At 44.9% G+C, this 17,427-nt stretch overlaps 1 protein-coding gene across 9 annotated transcripts in view; it reads left to right on the forward strand.

Annotated features, from left to right (window-relative positions):
• Positions 1 to 17,427, forward strand: part of camta1a (calmodulin binding transcription activator 1a) — a 314,780-nt gene that overhangs the window by 131,488 nt on the left and 165,865 nt on the right. For all 9 annotated transcript variants that reach the window (XM_034087486.2, XM_034087476.2, XM_034087478.2 and 6 more), the window contains one exon: positions 13,571 to 13,638. In XM_034087486.2, the coding sequence (XP_033943377.1) occupies positions 13,571 to 13,638 (68 nt within the window). The remainder of the gene's footprint in view (positions 1 to 13,570; positions 13,639 to 17,427) is intronic.

The following is a 17,427-nucleotide window of genomic DNA, read 5'->3' on the forward strand; positions in this document are numbered from 1 at the left end:
ATGATCGGCGTGTCGTTTCGACAGCGCAGCCATTGCACAGATAAGGGCATGCAGATGTTTCTCGCTAGCTGGTCCCAGGCAAGGCGTCATTATCGGGGCTTGGTCTCAGACCTGCTGCTTTCAGCCCATCTCCTCCACTGGGTGAGTGACTGTGTACCGGATGCAAAGACGCACTCGAATGTGCACTCTGTGCCTACTGCTCGCTGCTGTCTCCTCCAGGCTCGGGCTTATCTTGTGGTCACGGCCAGACAGAGACACCTGTGTATGCTGGGGATTAGCAGTGTGCCCGGGGTAAGGCATTTAATGCATTGCCCCAAGGATCCCTAGCTGAAGGCAGGCTGAGTTGCGAGGCGGAGGAAAGCTCAACGGAGGCATCTCAGGGCGAAGATTGAGATCAATGGTTTCTCAAAGCTGCCATATTAACCATTCAATGAAAGAGTCATTTGAGAGGTGTGTGTAAACAGGCTTTGATTGCAATGGAGAAACGGGGAGTGTGTTTGTTCTCTTAAAACTCTTGCTGAAAAAACAAGGCGGTTTGTTCCCCTTTGCGTTGGAGATGCCGAGTTGAATCTCCACTATTAATTAATTTGCTGAGAGGGAGCGTTTGTCACCCCTGCTCTCGCCTGTTAGTGCTATTTGTCTCTGGGTGACCTTTGATTTCACACTGCATTGGTTTTCTCCTGTTATGGACAAGAGGCGGTTCTTGCTGACAACAGAGGAAACCTTATCTTTTAAATAAGTAATTTCTCAACTGCTCAGTGAGTTCACCAGCAGCAAAATATTGGGATTGCTGAAAAGGCAGGCGCAGAAGCACACTGGGGAAAATATCTCCTCTCTCTATATGCTACACCACCTTCGCCTGGCTCTCGTTAAAAATTCCACAACGCAGTTTTTGAACAGGGCTTTACTGTATACACTATCGTATTTTCTTTACTACAGTACTGCTTTTGTTTTCTGATATAATACACTTTTTTGCCTTAGTTAGGGCTCTAAAACTGGATTCACTTTATAGTATTGTTGTGTGTCAGTCCTTTGGAGACCCTGTGGTTAAGAGGTCTCTGTGTGGACAGCTATTGGTTTGGCATCTGCTCTGTGTGTGACTTAGGAGGCACAGAGGGGGCAGGTTTATCGTTGTATTGTGTAGGGTTTTAGGCAGTGACACAATAGCACCAGCCAGGCCTCCTTGGCACCAGCTGGGCCCGAAGCTTTAGGTTGTTTTGGGATGGGAGCAATGATAGGGTGATGGCTGGAGTTACTGAGAGGTGGGACGGATGAGGGAATTGCAAGGGGATGGATGTGTTGGCACCTAGCTCTGTGGGTTCTGCCTGGATGCTGGAGCAGTCTCCAGCAACACTGATGCATCACTATTACGCCTTGGCAAGTGGTTACTCCCAAATTTGTCTTAGCAGTCATTGGGTTATTATATATTTATCTGTTTCCACAATTTGAAAAGAGCTCCTGTGTAATAATACAAAATAAAACAATATCTAAAAAGATTTAGAGTATTTTACCAAATGGGTATTTTTGCAGGTAAAAGAGTAACGGCAGCTAAACTCGGATGAAGTGCTTTGTTTAAGCCCAAATGTCATTGAGCGGGAAAAAGATGGAGTGGCAAAGAACAAGACGATTTTCTCTGAACACCTCTTGAACACCTGTCTGGGAACCTGCCGGGATAACACCTCATTCAATGGCTGCCTACGAGCTGTGGCAGCTCAGCCTTTTCGGAGATAGAAGTGATGCCTTGGGCCTTTTGTTCAACTCTGACATGGCTGTCGGACACCTTTGTTCCGGAAGGAGAGGCCCATTCACAGTGTGCCCGGGGAACAAATTGAATCTGGTTGACAATTAATAGCCGTCCGGCATGTTTAATTAAGAGCATGTAGCCAGCCAGCGACGTGAGGGAGATAAACAGAGGAGAGCTGCACAGAGCCAGACTGGGCTCACAAAGGAGCCGGCCATCGGAGCGTCTGGTTGATCGATCCCTTACCGTCCGCAGAGAGCAGCCTTCACAAAGAGCAGCCTGCGCCTCTGCTCTCACCGGGCCACACTTTTAGAGGGGAGAGATGTGAGACTGATAATGCACACAAGGCAGATGGGAGTATGCAGATAGAGGCAGGACAGTTAGCCTGATGCAAATGTATCCTATACAGATGCACTTCAGTATTTTGGTAGTAATGACCTTGAACATGATTGTTTCTGGTGTTGAGTGTTCATTGACGGTATCTCATGTGGATAGTTAGTGTTACATAGATGTCCGGTGTTGGGGTCTGCTGTTGGGAGACGAAACGGGCATGCTGGTGTGTCGGTTTAACTTCAGGCGTCTGTGACCTTCCCACATTCCCGTTATTGTAACATGAACACAAAGCGGCGCAGAGCCAGGAGAGAGAGCGGCAGAGAGGAGAGGAGCACTTGACAGCTTGTCCGATAGGCCAAACAATACCAGCCATGGCCAGGCGATGCTTTGGACACACACACACACACACACACACACACACACACACACACACACACACACACACACACACACACACACACACACACACACACACACACACACACACACACACACACACACACACACACACACACACACACACACTCAAACTCACTTCAATTAAAGAGAGCCCTCCTCTAGAACTAACAATCACATCAGTCAGTGAAATGGCAGGAGCTGAGGGGAGATGGAATGAGTGCAGTGCATGTTGGGATCTGACTGTGTGTGTTCTGCCTGGACATGTGTGCTGACAGGCGTACCGAGAGATGACAGGAACAGAAAAGAGAGTAGCAGGAATGTAACTTGTTCATGAACGAATTTAACGCGCGCGTGTGTGTGTGTGTGTGTGTGTGTGTGTGTGTGTGTGTGTGTGTGTGTGTGTGTGTGTGTGTGTGTGTGTGTGTGTGTGTGTGTGTGTGTGTGTGTGTGTGTGTGTGTGTGTGTCTGTCTGTCTGTCTGTACAGGAAGTAGCAATTGAGGATAAAGGCATGTGTCTGACAGACAAAGGGTGATCCTTTCATGCTGACGAGTAGTTGGGGAAAAAAGAGTTTCCACCGGCTAATTGGCCGGAGCTGGAGATCTGGCCATCCCTTTGTTGAATTTTCAGACTTGTCTTGTCTTCATGTCTTTTCAGTTTGTCTCTAGAGCAGTGTGTGTTGCTCTCATGGACAGGACATCGTGGGCTCAATATTTCACTCTCCCTCCGACATATCCTGTAGTCCATTAAAGACATAACATGTTGCCCTTTAACACAGAATCTACCTCGTATTCAATCAGATGTTGTGGCTGTCTCTCCTCCTTCTGCCTTGGTGAGCTGGCTTTTTTGTGTTTCACAACTTGTGCTCCCGTCAGAACATTCTGCATGTTTGTATTCAAGCGCCCGTTCACTACAGCTGCACATTGGGAACAGGCTGAACCGAACACTATAAACTTTACATAACCCCGCAGCACAGCATGCTACTCATGCAAGCGTGCACACACACATCTTTGCACCACATGCTCATAGGCACACATGCAAGACTCCATGGTCAAAAATAGCTGCAATGTTGAAGGAAGACCTGTAGGTGGTTCTGGGGTGTGCCTCGGATTGAAAGTTAGAAATGGGTTTCATGCAGGGTGCCCCGGTCGTTTGGCTGCACTGAATAGGGGAACTCAGAGGATAATGCTGGCATTAATTGATTCTGGAGTCTGAAATAAATAGGCTTTCAGGATCACATGCGAAAGAACTCTGCTCAATTGAGACTTTCGAGGAAGACGAGGGAGACGCTGCTCCCCTCCCCTCTTTCTCTTTGGATAGGTCCAGCAGGAGCCCTAAAATGAAAGTGACATCAGTTGATTGATATGAAGTGAACGGTGACCTTCTAGTTTCCACTGTCACTTCATTTATGCATGATATTGCTCCTTGACTTTCGTGAACATTTGGGTGATATTTGAGGATATAGTGCTTGGATTTTTACAATGTCTCCGCAGAGAAAAATCACACCTCAATTATATTAAGCTGACATTTAATGGCCTCTCTGTGGATTCTCACAGCAATATCTTCCTCACACAAAGCATAAGAAAGCAACAAATGTAGCATTTATGTCTGCACGCTAGATGAAATTGTGAAATTACATTTGGAGTCAACGAGACCTGGCGGCTGTTGGGTATACAATATGACATGACACTTTCAATATCGGCTGTCTACCGAAACAAGAGCATCTGTCAAAAAGAAGATGTACAGTGAAGAGAGCGGACACACAGAGAGAAGCACCTCGTCTTAGAAGTGTGTCTGCTCCTGCTGGGTGTGTCCCTTATTTGGGTGGACATAAGTTGTGTTTGAGCTGGAGAAAAGTTGAGCAGCAGAGTGGGGTAACAGCCTGGAGTCTCGGCGTGGGGCTGGGGTAAGGTCAGCGTCATGGAGGCTCCGCCACTCTGCGTTCTCCTTGGTTGGGCTGTCAGCAGGGGGGACCAGACGTCCTGCTGCATAGATGAGGTCAGACAGCCATGGGGTGCCAGGAAGGGAACCATGCGTCCGCGTGCACACGCCTACACATTTGTTATCGCTGTTTACTAATGTAGAGCTCAACGTTTCTGCTGAGCTTCCAACACGTCGTAACGTCTTGCCAGAAGTTATTGCCTGAGGGAAAGAGAGATAGAAGAAGAAAGAGGTCTCAAAGAATCATTACACAAAGACACATCTCTCAAGGGTACAGCAGTAGGTGGTCCCATATGGGCTTTAGATCCGCAGCCACACACACATCCATAGCAACATCCAGAGGGTCATAATGTTTTTCATCTCAGTCAACTTTATGTCCAATTCTCATTCAGTGTATCCACACCACATGCTGTAGATCCATTCCCACACAAGCTCTTCTCTTGAGTCCTCCAGGTTGTTCTTGTACTCAGTTGTAAACCAATATATTCATTTTCATGCTCCTTTAATCCTTTCTGCTGCTTCTCTGCTGTCTCTCCTGGTCTCTCCTAGCATAGACACTGTACAACAATAACAATGCATCAATATACAGACTGTGTATTCACAGGTGTGTGGGAGGAAGTTACTGACCATTGTGGTCCTTCAAGCCAAATAATCCTCTCATCTCTAACCGAGATGGTAGCCATGACACCTAAGCCCAAACAATCATGCTTCATGCCAGCTCCCTTTTCATTTCATTGCAAAGGAGATAGGAAGAGCCACGAGAAAAAACTATAATGGCAATCGCTTTATATGTGCCTTTTTTGGCGTTGGATGGTTAAATCGTAAATCTAGTATTTTCTTTGGGAACATATTAACACATCACCAATGATGTACAGTTAATACCCAAATCATTTTGGAGGGGTACATTAGCGCATTAGTGGGCGCTACTGTTGCTGGAAGAGCAGAGCAATGGGAATACAAACTGGGAAGGAAGGGAAATCTAATATGTGTTGTGTGATTATGATATTAGTTACATTTTAATTTGGTTTATAGTGTAAAGTATTCAATTTGTTAAATGTTACTGCAATTTAAGAATAACAATTACAATGTCTTATTATTTCTTAAAAGTCCCCCAGTGTCACAAACCTGACTCTTTTCGCTCGTGGTATCTCAGCTAAAGCCACTGCACCTAATTAAGTAACTTGATGCTGCTGCTGCTGCTGTCGTGTTGTTGTCTTTGGCTAATAGGAGCTTAGCATTGTGCCTGCTTCTGGATTTTAATTGTTTTTGTAATTGGCTATTTCTTAAAGCTGACAAACCTTGAGAATACTTGAATAGTCCTTATTAAAATGCTGGCTACCTAATGGGTTTGCTGAATTGGTTTGATATCTTCTTTCTTCATAATACACACATGTTTGACACATGTTTAGCAACACCAACCCACTGGCATGGGTTCAACATACTTTAGGGATACAAAAGAATGCGTCCAAAATATATTCCCCAATTTGCTGTTTTAGAAATTGTGTAAGCAAACACTGTCTAATATCTGCAATAGCTCGGCATCAAAATATAATGTGATTTTCATACTCACAAAACTATTAAGTGACTCTGTATGGTGTGTGAGTGAGCAAGGGCTCTGTGTTTATGAACACCAATAATATTTCATATTGCATTGATAAATGAATGTCTGGTATGGCCCATTGTAAAAATGCAAACCCCTCCTTTTCTTCCTTATTGCTAAGTCTTCTGTTTGTATCAGAGTGTAGAGTAGAGAAGTGATATAGTAAACAACAAGGAGAGTGCTGGCGGAGCAGCTGCTGCTGGTTACATTGATTGTGTGAGCAGGGAGGCGTGCAGCGGTGAGGAGCATGAGGAGGCTCCCCAAGAGAATGCCTCCTTTTTCAGAACAGCCTTACAGTATGACCAGCATGCCAAGCAGAAATGTGAAGAGAGGCATTGACCAACTACTGGAAAACATCTAAGCTATCCACGATCGATGCCAAATTGATCCCAGAACTATGTATAATGTAGGCCAGTGGTTGGCTTGTCTTGCCCTTCTAACATCCGGTATGGCAAGAGAGAACTACAGCTCAGGAGCTGAGAAGGTACAATGCAAGTTACATAGAGGACCGGAACAAAATGTGTGTCTTTAAGATATGGTTAGCCCTTTGTGGTGAAGGTGTAGCCGATGTGTGTGCTGAGCAATGCGCTAGGTGTGATGTGTCATTTTTCAGAGCTCTCAGAATTTTGTTATAGCCATCACAATGTGCTGTGTCTCAATTCTGATTATTTTGTTTGTACAGTTATATGTACCGTACTTTTCGAACTATAAAGCACACCTGCATATAAGCCGCAGCAGCTACATTGTCCGTCTGTCTTGCTCTCGTTCTGTCTCTCGGTTCCACTTTGTCTCACTCTTTTCCAGCCTCCAGCTTTTCCTGCTGGAGCCCGCTGCTTAAAGGTGGCGGGCGCGGACCGGTCATAGAGCCCATAGTGTTCAAGGTGGTTAATTTGACCTGTAAAATCCATAGATTTAGGAGGTTCCCTAGTGGCCGTTAGCTGTACAAAAAAAATGGGGAAAAAAGTCGCGGTTTTTAGTCCGAAAAGTACGGTCATGTTTTTTTCTTTGAAATCAATAGCTGTTTTGAGAATGCCCCTGTCAGCTAGCAAGGTAGCATTTACATGTTCATGGTTGTTGGGGAGTAACATTTAGCAGATAGAGGTAATTACATGACAAACTAATTGTCTTTACAATCAGTTACATTTAGCTAGCAAGGTTATATAAAGAATATGCACATATGATTGACATTTGTTATATATAGCGCTGCACACTAAACATTTCCTCTGTCATGAGTGCACAATCCTGACACACATTGTACTCTGCATGTTGACATACAGTACTTGTCACTTGTGTAAACACACTTGTGCACTCAACATAGTAAGTGTAGGAATGGAAAACTGCGAATTGAGACACAGCAGCAGTTTTTATTTTGAAAGCAATCCATTGCCGGTATATATATATACACAGGGTTGTTTGTGGTGCTTGGAAAGCTAAAGCAGAATAAATCTGTTGCTCCTTCACAGTAGAGCAACAGAGTGGACACAGTGTGACTTCCACCCCTCCATTTTAGCATTGGCCATCCCTGGAAAGCTCCATGCAGGTCTTAATGAGCAGTATGCTGGAGAGGGCATCTTTTTAACCCAGCACAGGGACTCGTTGAACAGCCTAACTCCTCTTCAACAGATGCCAAGTGCAGCTGTCAACAGCTCCATACTCTGTTGTTGCTTACTTCGACTTTCTCAAATCTCCGATGTCTCTGTTTCTGCCTCACCTGTCTCACATACTCATTCTTCCTGTGTCCTGACCATACCTCTTGATAGCAGATCCACTGCATCCTATTATCAGCCATGCTCGGAAATCTTAAAGGCTAGCTAGAGGTTACAGCTTTCTAAAATACAATAGTTTCTCTTACTACTACTTTCCCCTGGCTTGAAAGAGTAATATGGCCATATGAGATTACAAAGATACAGTGTGTGATACATTATTGCTAGTGCATTAAGAATTCATGAAGTATAAACAAAAAAAGCCCAAAATGATTCAGCAAAGGTGCTTTTGCTTGCAGAATCGAACCGAAGCGCTCTTTTTTTAATCACCATACCTTCACGCTTCTCCTTTCTTAAATGCATTTATCGTTGTCATGGGAAAAAAAACTTTAAACTTTGTTCCTCTTCTCTCTTTTTGATTATTCTCGACTTTTTCAGTAACACTCCCACCCTCCCTCTCCGCCCACTTTCTTTAGTGCCAGTCTCTATCTCGTCTGTGTCTAATTGCATTTGATTTTTTTCTGGTGTAATCTCGTGATAGCCCGGAACTTCACCCCCCCCCCCCCCCCCCCCGCCAAATCCCCCCAAGCCCATTTGCACCGGGTCCTGGGCAGGTTGGTTTTCCAGGGCAGCCCTGGAGGAAATATCAGATGACCTGGCACTCCACTGCAAAACCCAGGTCATCAGGGAGGGCTCCTCTCTCAGTGTCTATCTCGTGGCCCCCTCTCATCCATTTCCTGCTTTCAAGTGCAGTGCAAGGTCAAAGCTTTGAGGATGCACTCCCCAGACTTCACCACGAGGCAGCCTGGAGGCGCTGTACTCTCCTCCCCTCCCACACTTAGCTCCATCTATTCTTTCATTTCTTCCTGCTCTCATATTCATTTCATTAGCTCAAGCTTTTACTGCAATCAATAGCGTTGCTAAAGTTAGTTTTTCTAATATGGCTATTCATTAAGTGCCTTTTCATTAGTGTCACTGGAGAATCAGTATAACTGGAATAATACAGTAATGGACAAACATGTGGTGTAATTGTTGAATCCTTTTTTCGGGAGATGAAGATTTAAATGTCTGAGCTCGCAATGAATGACTCATTACTCTATGGTTTAATATAATGTGTCCAGTAAATCTAGAGGTTTTAAAACTAAGATTGCTATCTCAGACAATGATGTAAGATGTGGTATTTAAATGAAGGGAAATGCAGGGTGTTGTCTCTGTTCCCAGTGCTGTATTGTTCCCACCTCTGATTTTCTGTCAGCTCAAAGACGCTGTGGATGCAGAAAGAGAGGAGACACATTATGGATGGTTTTTAGAGACAGGTGTCTGATGCGTCCTGCGATAATGCCAAAAGACTCCTATCTCTCCTTCTAATGGAACAGCGACAGTTGTTTCAAGTGATGAGGTCTGTCAGCCAAATGCTGGAGCGTTGGTCCTCTCAACGCCTCTCTTTTCTCCCATAAATCAAAGATGCTGCTGAGAGAGGGAATCAGAGGGAACTGAAAAACAATCTCGCCTCAGGTGATCCTGGGACAGTGAATCCACTGTAGAATAATATCTCCATCAAACACCGGCTTCATGTTTGACTGGCTTCTGTGCAGTAGGAAAGGGCGAGGGTCTAATGCAATCCATGTGATCAAGCCTACAAACAGTTGATCCTAAAATTGCCATTACAACTAAGTTTGAAACAATCAACATGTGGGACAAAAAGTGTTTATTTAAACAGTTTCCCGCTCCTTCGTCCCTATTCTTTGGTGCAAAGAAGTGGAATTGGATGAATATGTTAGAGTTATCTCCAATTTCAAATAGGTAGACTTGCCAAAAGCTGATTCTCCTTGGAGGAAATGTTGTACCTCCTGAGTGAAAATATCATCTGAAAGGCGAGACGGTAAAAGCCAGTCATTTCAAAATGATATATTTTTCTTATAGTGGCTTTCCTTTTCACCTCAGCGGTTATGGGAAAGAAGGAATAAAAAGAAGAAATGAGAGTAAGTGAGCGATTCATATATTGGAGAAGGTGTGTGGAAGATATTTTATTTGTATTTAACCAGATAAAAGCATTGAGATACAATGCTGACCTGGCCAAGAAGGCAGCAATGTTACACATTAGTACACATAACACAGACACGTAAAATACAGAGAACACGACTAAGTAAACAAAAGACGAAAAGCAGTCACTACATTGTGCACATTTGGGAAAGGTGCACTACTTATTACGGCAAGAGCAGCTGGTGGTTAGGACCTCAGCAAACCTCTATTTAAAACAGGCTATCAGGTAAGTGCCATCAGTTTGAGGCTTGATTGAAGGTCATCCCAAGACCAAGGCCCATAATGAGAAGAGAGGAGACACACTGATGAGTACAGGAGTGACATCTCTGAAGAGCATGTTAATAACGTGCCAGTGGTAACCACTAATCAGCTCGTCTGATTGTAACACCAAACACACACAAACACTCTGCACTCTCTCTCTCCATCAGCCCTGAAACTAGACTGCTTCGTCATGTTCTGGGGCGGCCCCCCGTGCTAACAGTGTGTCGCAGCTTTTACAGAGACAAAAGAAACAAATGACATGGCTGGGCTACAACAAACAGCTCGGGGTTGTTCTCTCCCCTGGAAAATGAACAAACCCCCCCCCCCCCTTTTTGCAACCACCGTGTCAATTATGAGAGGTGTTGCACCGGTAGCTTGTTCTGATTGGACAGCACTTTGGCTCGACCACAATCGTTTTTAAATGTGCTCTACAAATAACATTTGATTTGATTTGATTGTTATTTATTTAGATCAGTCTTGGAAGGGAGTTTGCTTCGATGTAAAGCAGAATACTGGTACAGTATTTGTCAGCACCTGGAGATAAAAACTTCAGTTAAGATCATGTCAGTGGGGAGGCTGAGGCATAAAGGAAGTACACACAGCCCCCCACCAGCAGGATGCTGACCTAGGAGGTGGAGGAAGGAGCTGTGTGTACAGAGGGCTCTTCTGAATATTTCCCCAGTGAGGGAGAGCAGGCCGGAGGCACTGAGGTCAGCAGATAGAGTCCGGAGCCCATTGACAGCTGCTGGTTTGACTTTGATGCACCGTCAGTGTTCAGCACAGCGCTTCCCCCCCGCCGCCCCTCTTGCACTAACCGGCAAAGCGTGTTTGTTCAACCTGAACGCACGCTAGCCTCTCATTATGCCGCCCATGCAAACTTTGTCTCTTTGCAGCTGTTTAATGGCTGCACGTCTGTTTTTGTTTGTTTCCTCACCATAAGATTATTGCACCTTTATGGTTGGTCGGGGGGTTGGAATAATCCCTGGCATCTGTTCGGAGAGGGAGGGGTGCGCAAAGAGCCAGAGGTAGAGGCTCACTTCTATTTTATTTATTTTTCTCAATACGAGACCATGCGGCCCTCTATTTCATTCTTTGCCACTGAGGCCGGGCTGTGGCTGCTTTTTAAAGACAAGAGTGATGGAAGGGGATATGTGCTAACACATAGGTCACTGAAGGAGCTTCCCGCTGCCATGTCTCCTTCCCAAAAGGAGCACAGAATAGCAGGGATTAATCTAATCACTCCCGTGCTAGTCTCATTTACTTACAAATGCATGCAGAGAAGAAAGTTTATTGTGACTCTTTTTTCTTTCCCTGTGAACATTGTGATTACTGTTGGCATAGCTAACATTAAACTTCCTGAAGAGAATATGTTTTGCTTACTCCAGCAACAAGGTTCTTGACTTTAGCTTTTACTTACTTTTCATTTCACCATTGTTTTGTTCTGTCATACAGCAGAAGTTATCCAGCAGAGGAGCTGCCCTGAGCTCTTCTTGACAGCCTCATCCACTTCCTATCTTTCTCTCAATGCATCTTCTCATGGCTTCACTGCCTCCGGTCATTATGGCAGGAGAACAGGAAGTTAATCAACGCAGCATTATCTCCCTGCCTGCACCTGGAGGCAAGGTTGCCAGTCATGCTACCACCCCCTCTCTTCTGGGACCCCCGCCAACCTGGAAACCCCTCACACTGCAGCGCCCTGCAGGGTCCCTAAGGGCCACAGTGCTGGGTCTCTGCGCCAGGTATCACTTGTGACACAGCCTTGATTAGACAATGGGAGCCTTATTACAGTGGAGAATACTTAGGGAAAACTAAACGAAAAACATCTCCAGTTGTAGTTATTGCTCTGTGCTGTTCAATCAATCAATCAATCAATCAATCAATCAATCAATCAATCAATCAATCAATCAATCAATGTTTATTTATATAGCCCAATATCACAAATGTTACATTCGTCTCAGTGGTCTTCACAGTGTGTACAGAATATAAGTATGACAATACGACACCCTCTGTCCTTAGACCCTCACATCGTACAAGGAAAAACTTCCAAAGAAAACCCAGTTTAAAGGGAAAAATGGGAGAAACCTCAGGGAGAGCAACAGAGGAGGGATCCCTCTCCCAGGACGGACAGACGTGCAATAGATGCCGTGTGTAAATTGAAAAGATAATACATTTGCAACATAGGTAGTCCAGATGTTTGGAAATGCATGTGTGTATAATAGGAAGATGAATCCACGAGGATATCCATCCAGGACCACAGCCACGGCTCAAGATCCAGCGCTCGCGATCCAGGACACAGGACCGCAGGATCATCCATGACTCCGGATCCCGGCGTATATAGACACCAAAAAGAAAGACATTTGGGGAAGCTGGGTTAATCGGAACATGAGAGTACACGGGTATAGACAGAGAGAAGGAAGAAGTAAGATGTCCCCCGACAAACTAAGCCTATATCAGCAAAACTAGGGGCTGAATCTAATCAGCCCTAACTATAAGCTTTTTGATATTTGTCCAAGTCCTGCTGTTGAGGAAGCTGGTATTCTTGGAGACATTATTGCCCCGTGTGGACAGGCCAAGCAACAACAAGAATGCCCAGAAGAGGCCCACATCTTTAAATAAATACAGTCTATGGCCGAACTCAAGTGAGGCAATCTTTAAGTAACATATCTCCACTTAAAGGTGTGTTGACACTCCAACCTGAGGGGAGATGCACATCCTTAGAAAGTAAAAAAAAAAAATGTTTTTCTTGAAGATGGCAGCAAGTCTAGCGCTTTCATGCTGTCTGAGAAGCTGACAAATGTTCTTGCTGAAGAGTGCTGAAGAGTGTCGCTGGTAATCATTAGGTTGTCCACCAGCATCCAAAGTGCTTTTATGTCTGTTAGTTTGTTGAGAAAATGGCATGGTCTGGTCTATCGTGCTCCCAGACTGATGCAGTAGGCACGGCGAGCATGGGAAACATAAAAGTCTTTGAAGTATCGACCAGTGGCAGTTTGGGCTTCTTTAACTTCAGTGTCTACATCTCTTTGTACACAACTGACTGAAGGATTTACACCCTTTTTTTGCACCAGCAGTACACACACATGTCAATATTGTGAGACTGGCGTGTAATTATTATTCAAAGGTTAAAGACTGGATTGATCCATAGAGGAGTGTCAAGGGCAGATCAAAGGGATTTGGGGGAGGATCGGACCGAAAATGTTAAAAGCTGCTCGCTCTTAAACACAGAGACATCAATCTTTCTCAGAGCACCTTCATGTCCTCAGAGGAGAAGTTGATCAAAGCTTTCGTTACAAAGATGGGCTCAGAAGATGATCTGACCTCAGCCGCGTTCCACTTCTGTCTTTCACTTTACTTTTACCAGTCTCCGTTTACCTGCCTGAGCTCCCCGACACTGCCCCTGTTTCCGTCTTTCCTGTGTTTGCGCTGCCGGTAAGACTGTCTGAATATCAATGAAGCAGTCTCAGCGATGTATTACAAACACAAGAGAACAGTGATTAAAGATGACATAGCTAAGCCTCACTCCCTTCTTCTCTTCTCTCTTTTCTTTTTCACAGGAGATCGCAGCGTACTTGATAACATTTGAAAAGCATGAAGAATGGCTAACGACATCCCCTAAAACAAGGTAAGACAATTACACATCTGCCCTCTTTTAAAACACAAGTTAAGATTCATAGCCCTAAAAATATTACATGCAGGGAGTCTGCATTTACATTTTTAGTTTTACATAATTTTTTTCTTCAAGAGCATTTCCCTTATGCATAGCTTGCAACCTTCTTCAAGTTCAGTGTAGGATGATTAATATTACAGGCTGCTGATGGCTGTTCAGAAAAGTGTACAGGTTTTGGATAAATGATAGAATATTAATATTGACTAATAATTGCCTTTTAGCAAGTCAATTAACATAACATGCACTGGTGCCTGCTTTTTTAATGTTAATGTGAATGCACGTTCAACACTCCACTAATAACACGGTTGGAGCTGGAGGTGTTTGTCTGGGTCAGACGTCACACCCACACGTGGAACAAAATGCCAAGAGCTACTGTAATAATAACTACAAAAGGGTTGCCAGCTTTAATCTATCTTGTTAATATATTCAGAAACATATAGGGCCAATTTGCAAATAAAGGACACGTTCTCGTTGACTTTTCAGCAAACATGGACCATTCATGTCAGCAAATGAATGTGGCTGCGTTGGCTGTGATGTAATTATATAATCTATGTGGAATAATAATTAATAATGCATGTGGCCTTGTAATAGCAATTTCTCCACATCTGACAGTGGCGGACAGCTCTCGGACTGGCTCGTATTTGACTGTTTCACTGGCAGACCACACAATCACTACAGCTGTTAACACAATGTCCCCTTTACTTAAGTTAACACGTTCATGCATTTTGAATCAGCTCAATGTGTAAAGCCTTCCTTCCTATGTGTTTGCAATGTGGACTGGCTACGCCGGCTTTATTAGCAGTCCTCACCCATGGACCCTGGGCTCACTGATATAGAACCCATTCGTCTCGTCCCTCTCCCCACCTCTCCTCTTCTCCGCTGCCTCGGAGGGACATTGATAATAGTGCTGCATAAAGACACTGCCAATTACAATACGTTCTCTACTTTAATTATGGCCAAAAGAGAAATGAGCTCACCTCTTTTTTGTCAAGAATGTCCTTTCCACTCTTCAACTCACGAAAAATGAAAATAATGTTAGGCGTATTTACTACCGCCGGTAAAGTTTGTATTCATTTGATTACCCTCCACCGAAAACACAGGTGCCGTTATGTTGCCGTAAATTACACTAAATCACAAATATGAAAGGCTCGAAAGGATATAATAAAAGGTGAAGGACTGCGAAGGGTATCAGAATGTCATGGCGCTGGCTTCCTCCAGCACAAGACAGCCTAAATTTGACATATGTGTGAAACGAGACACACTTTTGATCTAGTGACTTTCCCTGCCTGCTACGCTGTGGTCCCAGCTGCCAGAGCGCTCTGAGATTTCAGCCCCATGTCATGTCTCAGTGCAGGTGCTCAGCAAATGTGTCACCAGGGAGCAGCCCGTATACCTGAGATCACCTGACAACACCACATTCAATGTTTTAGAACAGCCGTCATGCACGACGGGATGTGTGTGTATGTGTGGTTGTGTTCACTGTATGTGTGCGTTTCTAGACAAGAGAGGTTGTGTGAAGTGTTTGTGTTTCCCCAGATGTCAGTGAAAGGGTACAGCATTGTGATGGATGTTGGGGCCAGGAGAGGTTGGGGGGGAGTGAAAGGGTGCGGCATGTATCTGTGATTGATGGGAGATGATTGATGGCCGGCTTCTATATGAAACGCTTTTTGCTCAAGGTCATGGGTGAAAGGTCAAACTGGGGACACCTGTGGTTAAGTGCTGCCTTATCATTTGTCATCGCACATCTTCGGGTGCATGCGGGCAAGTGTGTTTGCATCTGTTTGTGGGTGTGTGCTGTCTGCGTGTGGGTTGACCCCTGTGGGGAATAGGCTAAGTAGGCTAATTCTCCCCCTGCCAGTGCCTGTAGCCGGGGTCAGTGGGGCATGATGGGAGCCAGAGATAAGCAGCAGGGTCATACAACGAGAGGCAGTGCACTGCATGGCTGCACCGCATGCATGTAACAACTCTGACACATGCAGGTCGTAAACATGGGAGTGGGCTACAGCCAGAGCGCAAGGAGCTGACGCTAGCTGTTTGACCAAGGTGACACGCGATGCAGGACATGCCGTGAATAGAGATGGCGTCCTGTCAACTGGAAGATGAGATGAAGTGAACCAATTACATGCATGCACAGATATATTTTACTCGGCTAATACACATCAGCCATACAGGAACAGTACAGCATGTGATGTCTTTTGTTTTGGTCTGTTTCTGTTTGTTTATCATTTTAAAATCTGAAGCGTGCCAGGGGAGGGTGGTGGAATGCTGAGTGATTGATGTGCCTAGCTCTAGTAATACACATTCCCTTTCAGATAGGAAGTGCAACAGTGCTTAAAATCAATAGCAGTGTTCTCCCACTGACTGCTTGAACAACACTACAGCTAATTCAGGCCGCACCTGTCAGAGCTGGGGAAATCTTTCCCTACTAAGGCCTTACACTGTAATTTACACCCAGCCTCGCTGAGTTCCTTTGCATTAAAGGTGGAGCTCGGCATTATGGCTTTAATGAAGGCCACGGCCAGGCTGTGATTTAAGATGGCCGTTAGCCTGCACCTTCACTCCACAGGAGGGAACACACTTACAGGGACAATTAGAATGTTCCTCTCCTACATGGTTCCAGATCCAGACCCACTCTTTCCATTTGCCTCTTTAAGGATGTGTCCACGATGCTTCAGCTGATGGGATCTGAAGGTGCCTGTGGGAGAGTGAAAACAGAGGGGAAGCAAACAAATCGTGTGGCGCCAAATTTAGGCAATAAAGTTTGATTTGACCGCATCATGGCCGTTTCAATGTGCTCCTGTTGAGAGCAGGCATTTGTTGTCCATCATAAATGACACACATGTCTCCTTAAGGGGCTCTTTCAGAGGTGTGTGTGTGCTGACAGATGGAGAAACGATTGACTAGAGGGTGTCACAGATTGGTCAGCCCAAAGAGGTAACGGACACCTGTGTGTCGTATCGAAATAGCTCGTTATCCTGAGCGTCCCCTGGATGGCACGTGCTTTCACGAGTGGAGCAGTTACACATCGTGTGTCTTTCCTCCACTGTTTGTGTTAAAGGCTAGTGAACAGCAAACCCATCTCCAAACACAGAGAGTGCTTCTACGCCTGTCATCTAGATTGCTCAGAATGTGTGTGGGCTTATTTCTATGATATCCTGTCTTGCATAAAATACAAACATAGAGTCGAACTCTTACAGCTGTTGGAGTGTTAAAGTTGTGGGTTATTCTAGGCTTTGACTTTGACTTCTAGGCAAGTTTGGAAATGTATTCATGCGCTTCCATGACCACAGCACACACACACACACAGACATACACGCGTGCACACATTGTATATTGAAACTATCAAACAATAAGCACCAGTCCGTGGAGGGCCCAGCAATGACACTGAACCTTGCCGCCCCCACGTCCCAACGCAATAGCCCTCTCTCCTCCCACATTCGCATCCACAGCAGCAGCAGCTCTCCAAAATGAAACTGAGTCCCTTTAGACAGCTTCCAAAGACAATGCTTTTATTAAAACCTACAGCAGCGGCGCCACCCCAGAGGCACGAGAACACCAACAACAGAGTAGAGCAGAACTGAGAGGCAGCCTGAAATCTACTAATGACTGTTTGTTTGCTATTGTGTATGTAGCCTGTGCTGATCTGTGTGTATTTGTGTTACTGGCAGAAATTGAAAGAGGGGATGTTTACGCGTGTGAATACGTACGTGAATGTACTTTTCCGTATGCGTGACTACGCATTTG

Source organism: Pseudochaenichthys georgianus, chromosome 7 (genome assembly GCF_902827115.2).
Source record: "Pseudochaenichthys georgianus chromosome 7, fPseGeo1.2, whole genome shotgun sequence".
Classification (NCBI taxonomy): Eukaryota; Metazoa; Chordata; class Actinopteri; order Perciformes; family Channichthyidae; genus Pseudochaenichthys; species Pseudochaenichthys georgianus.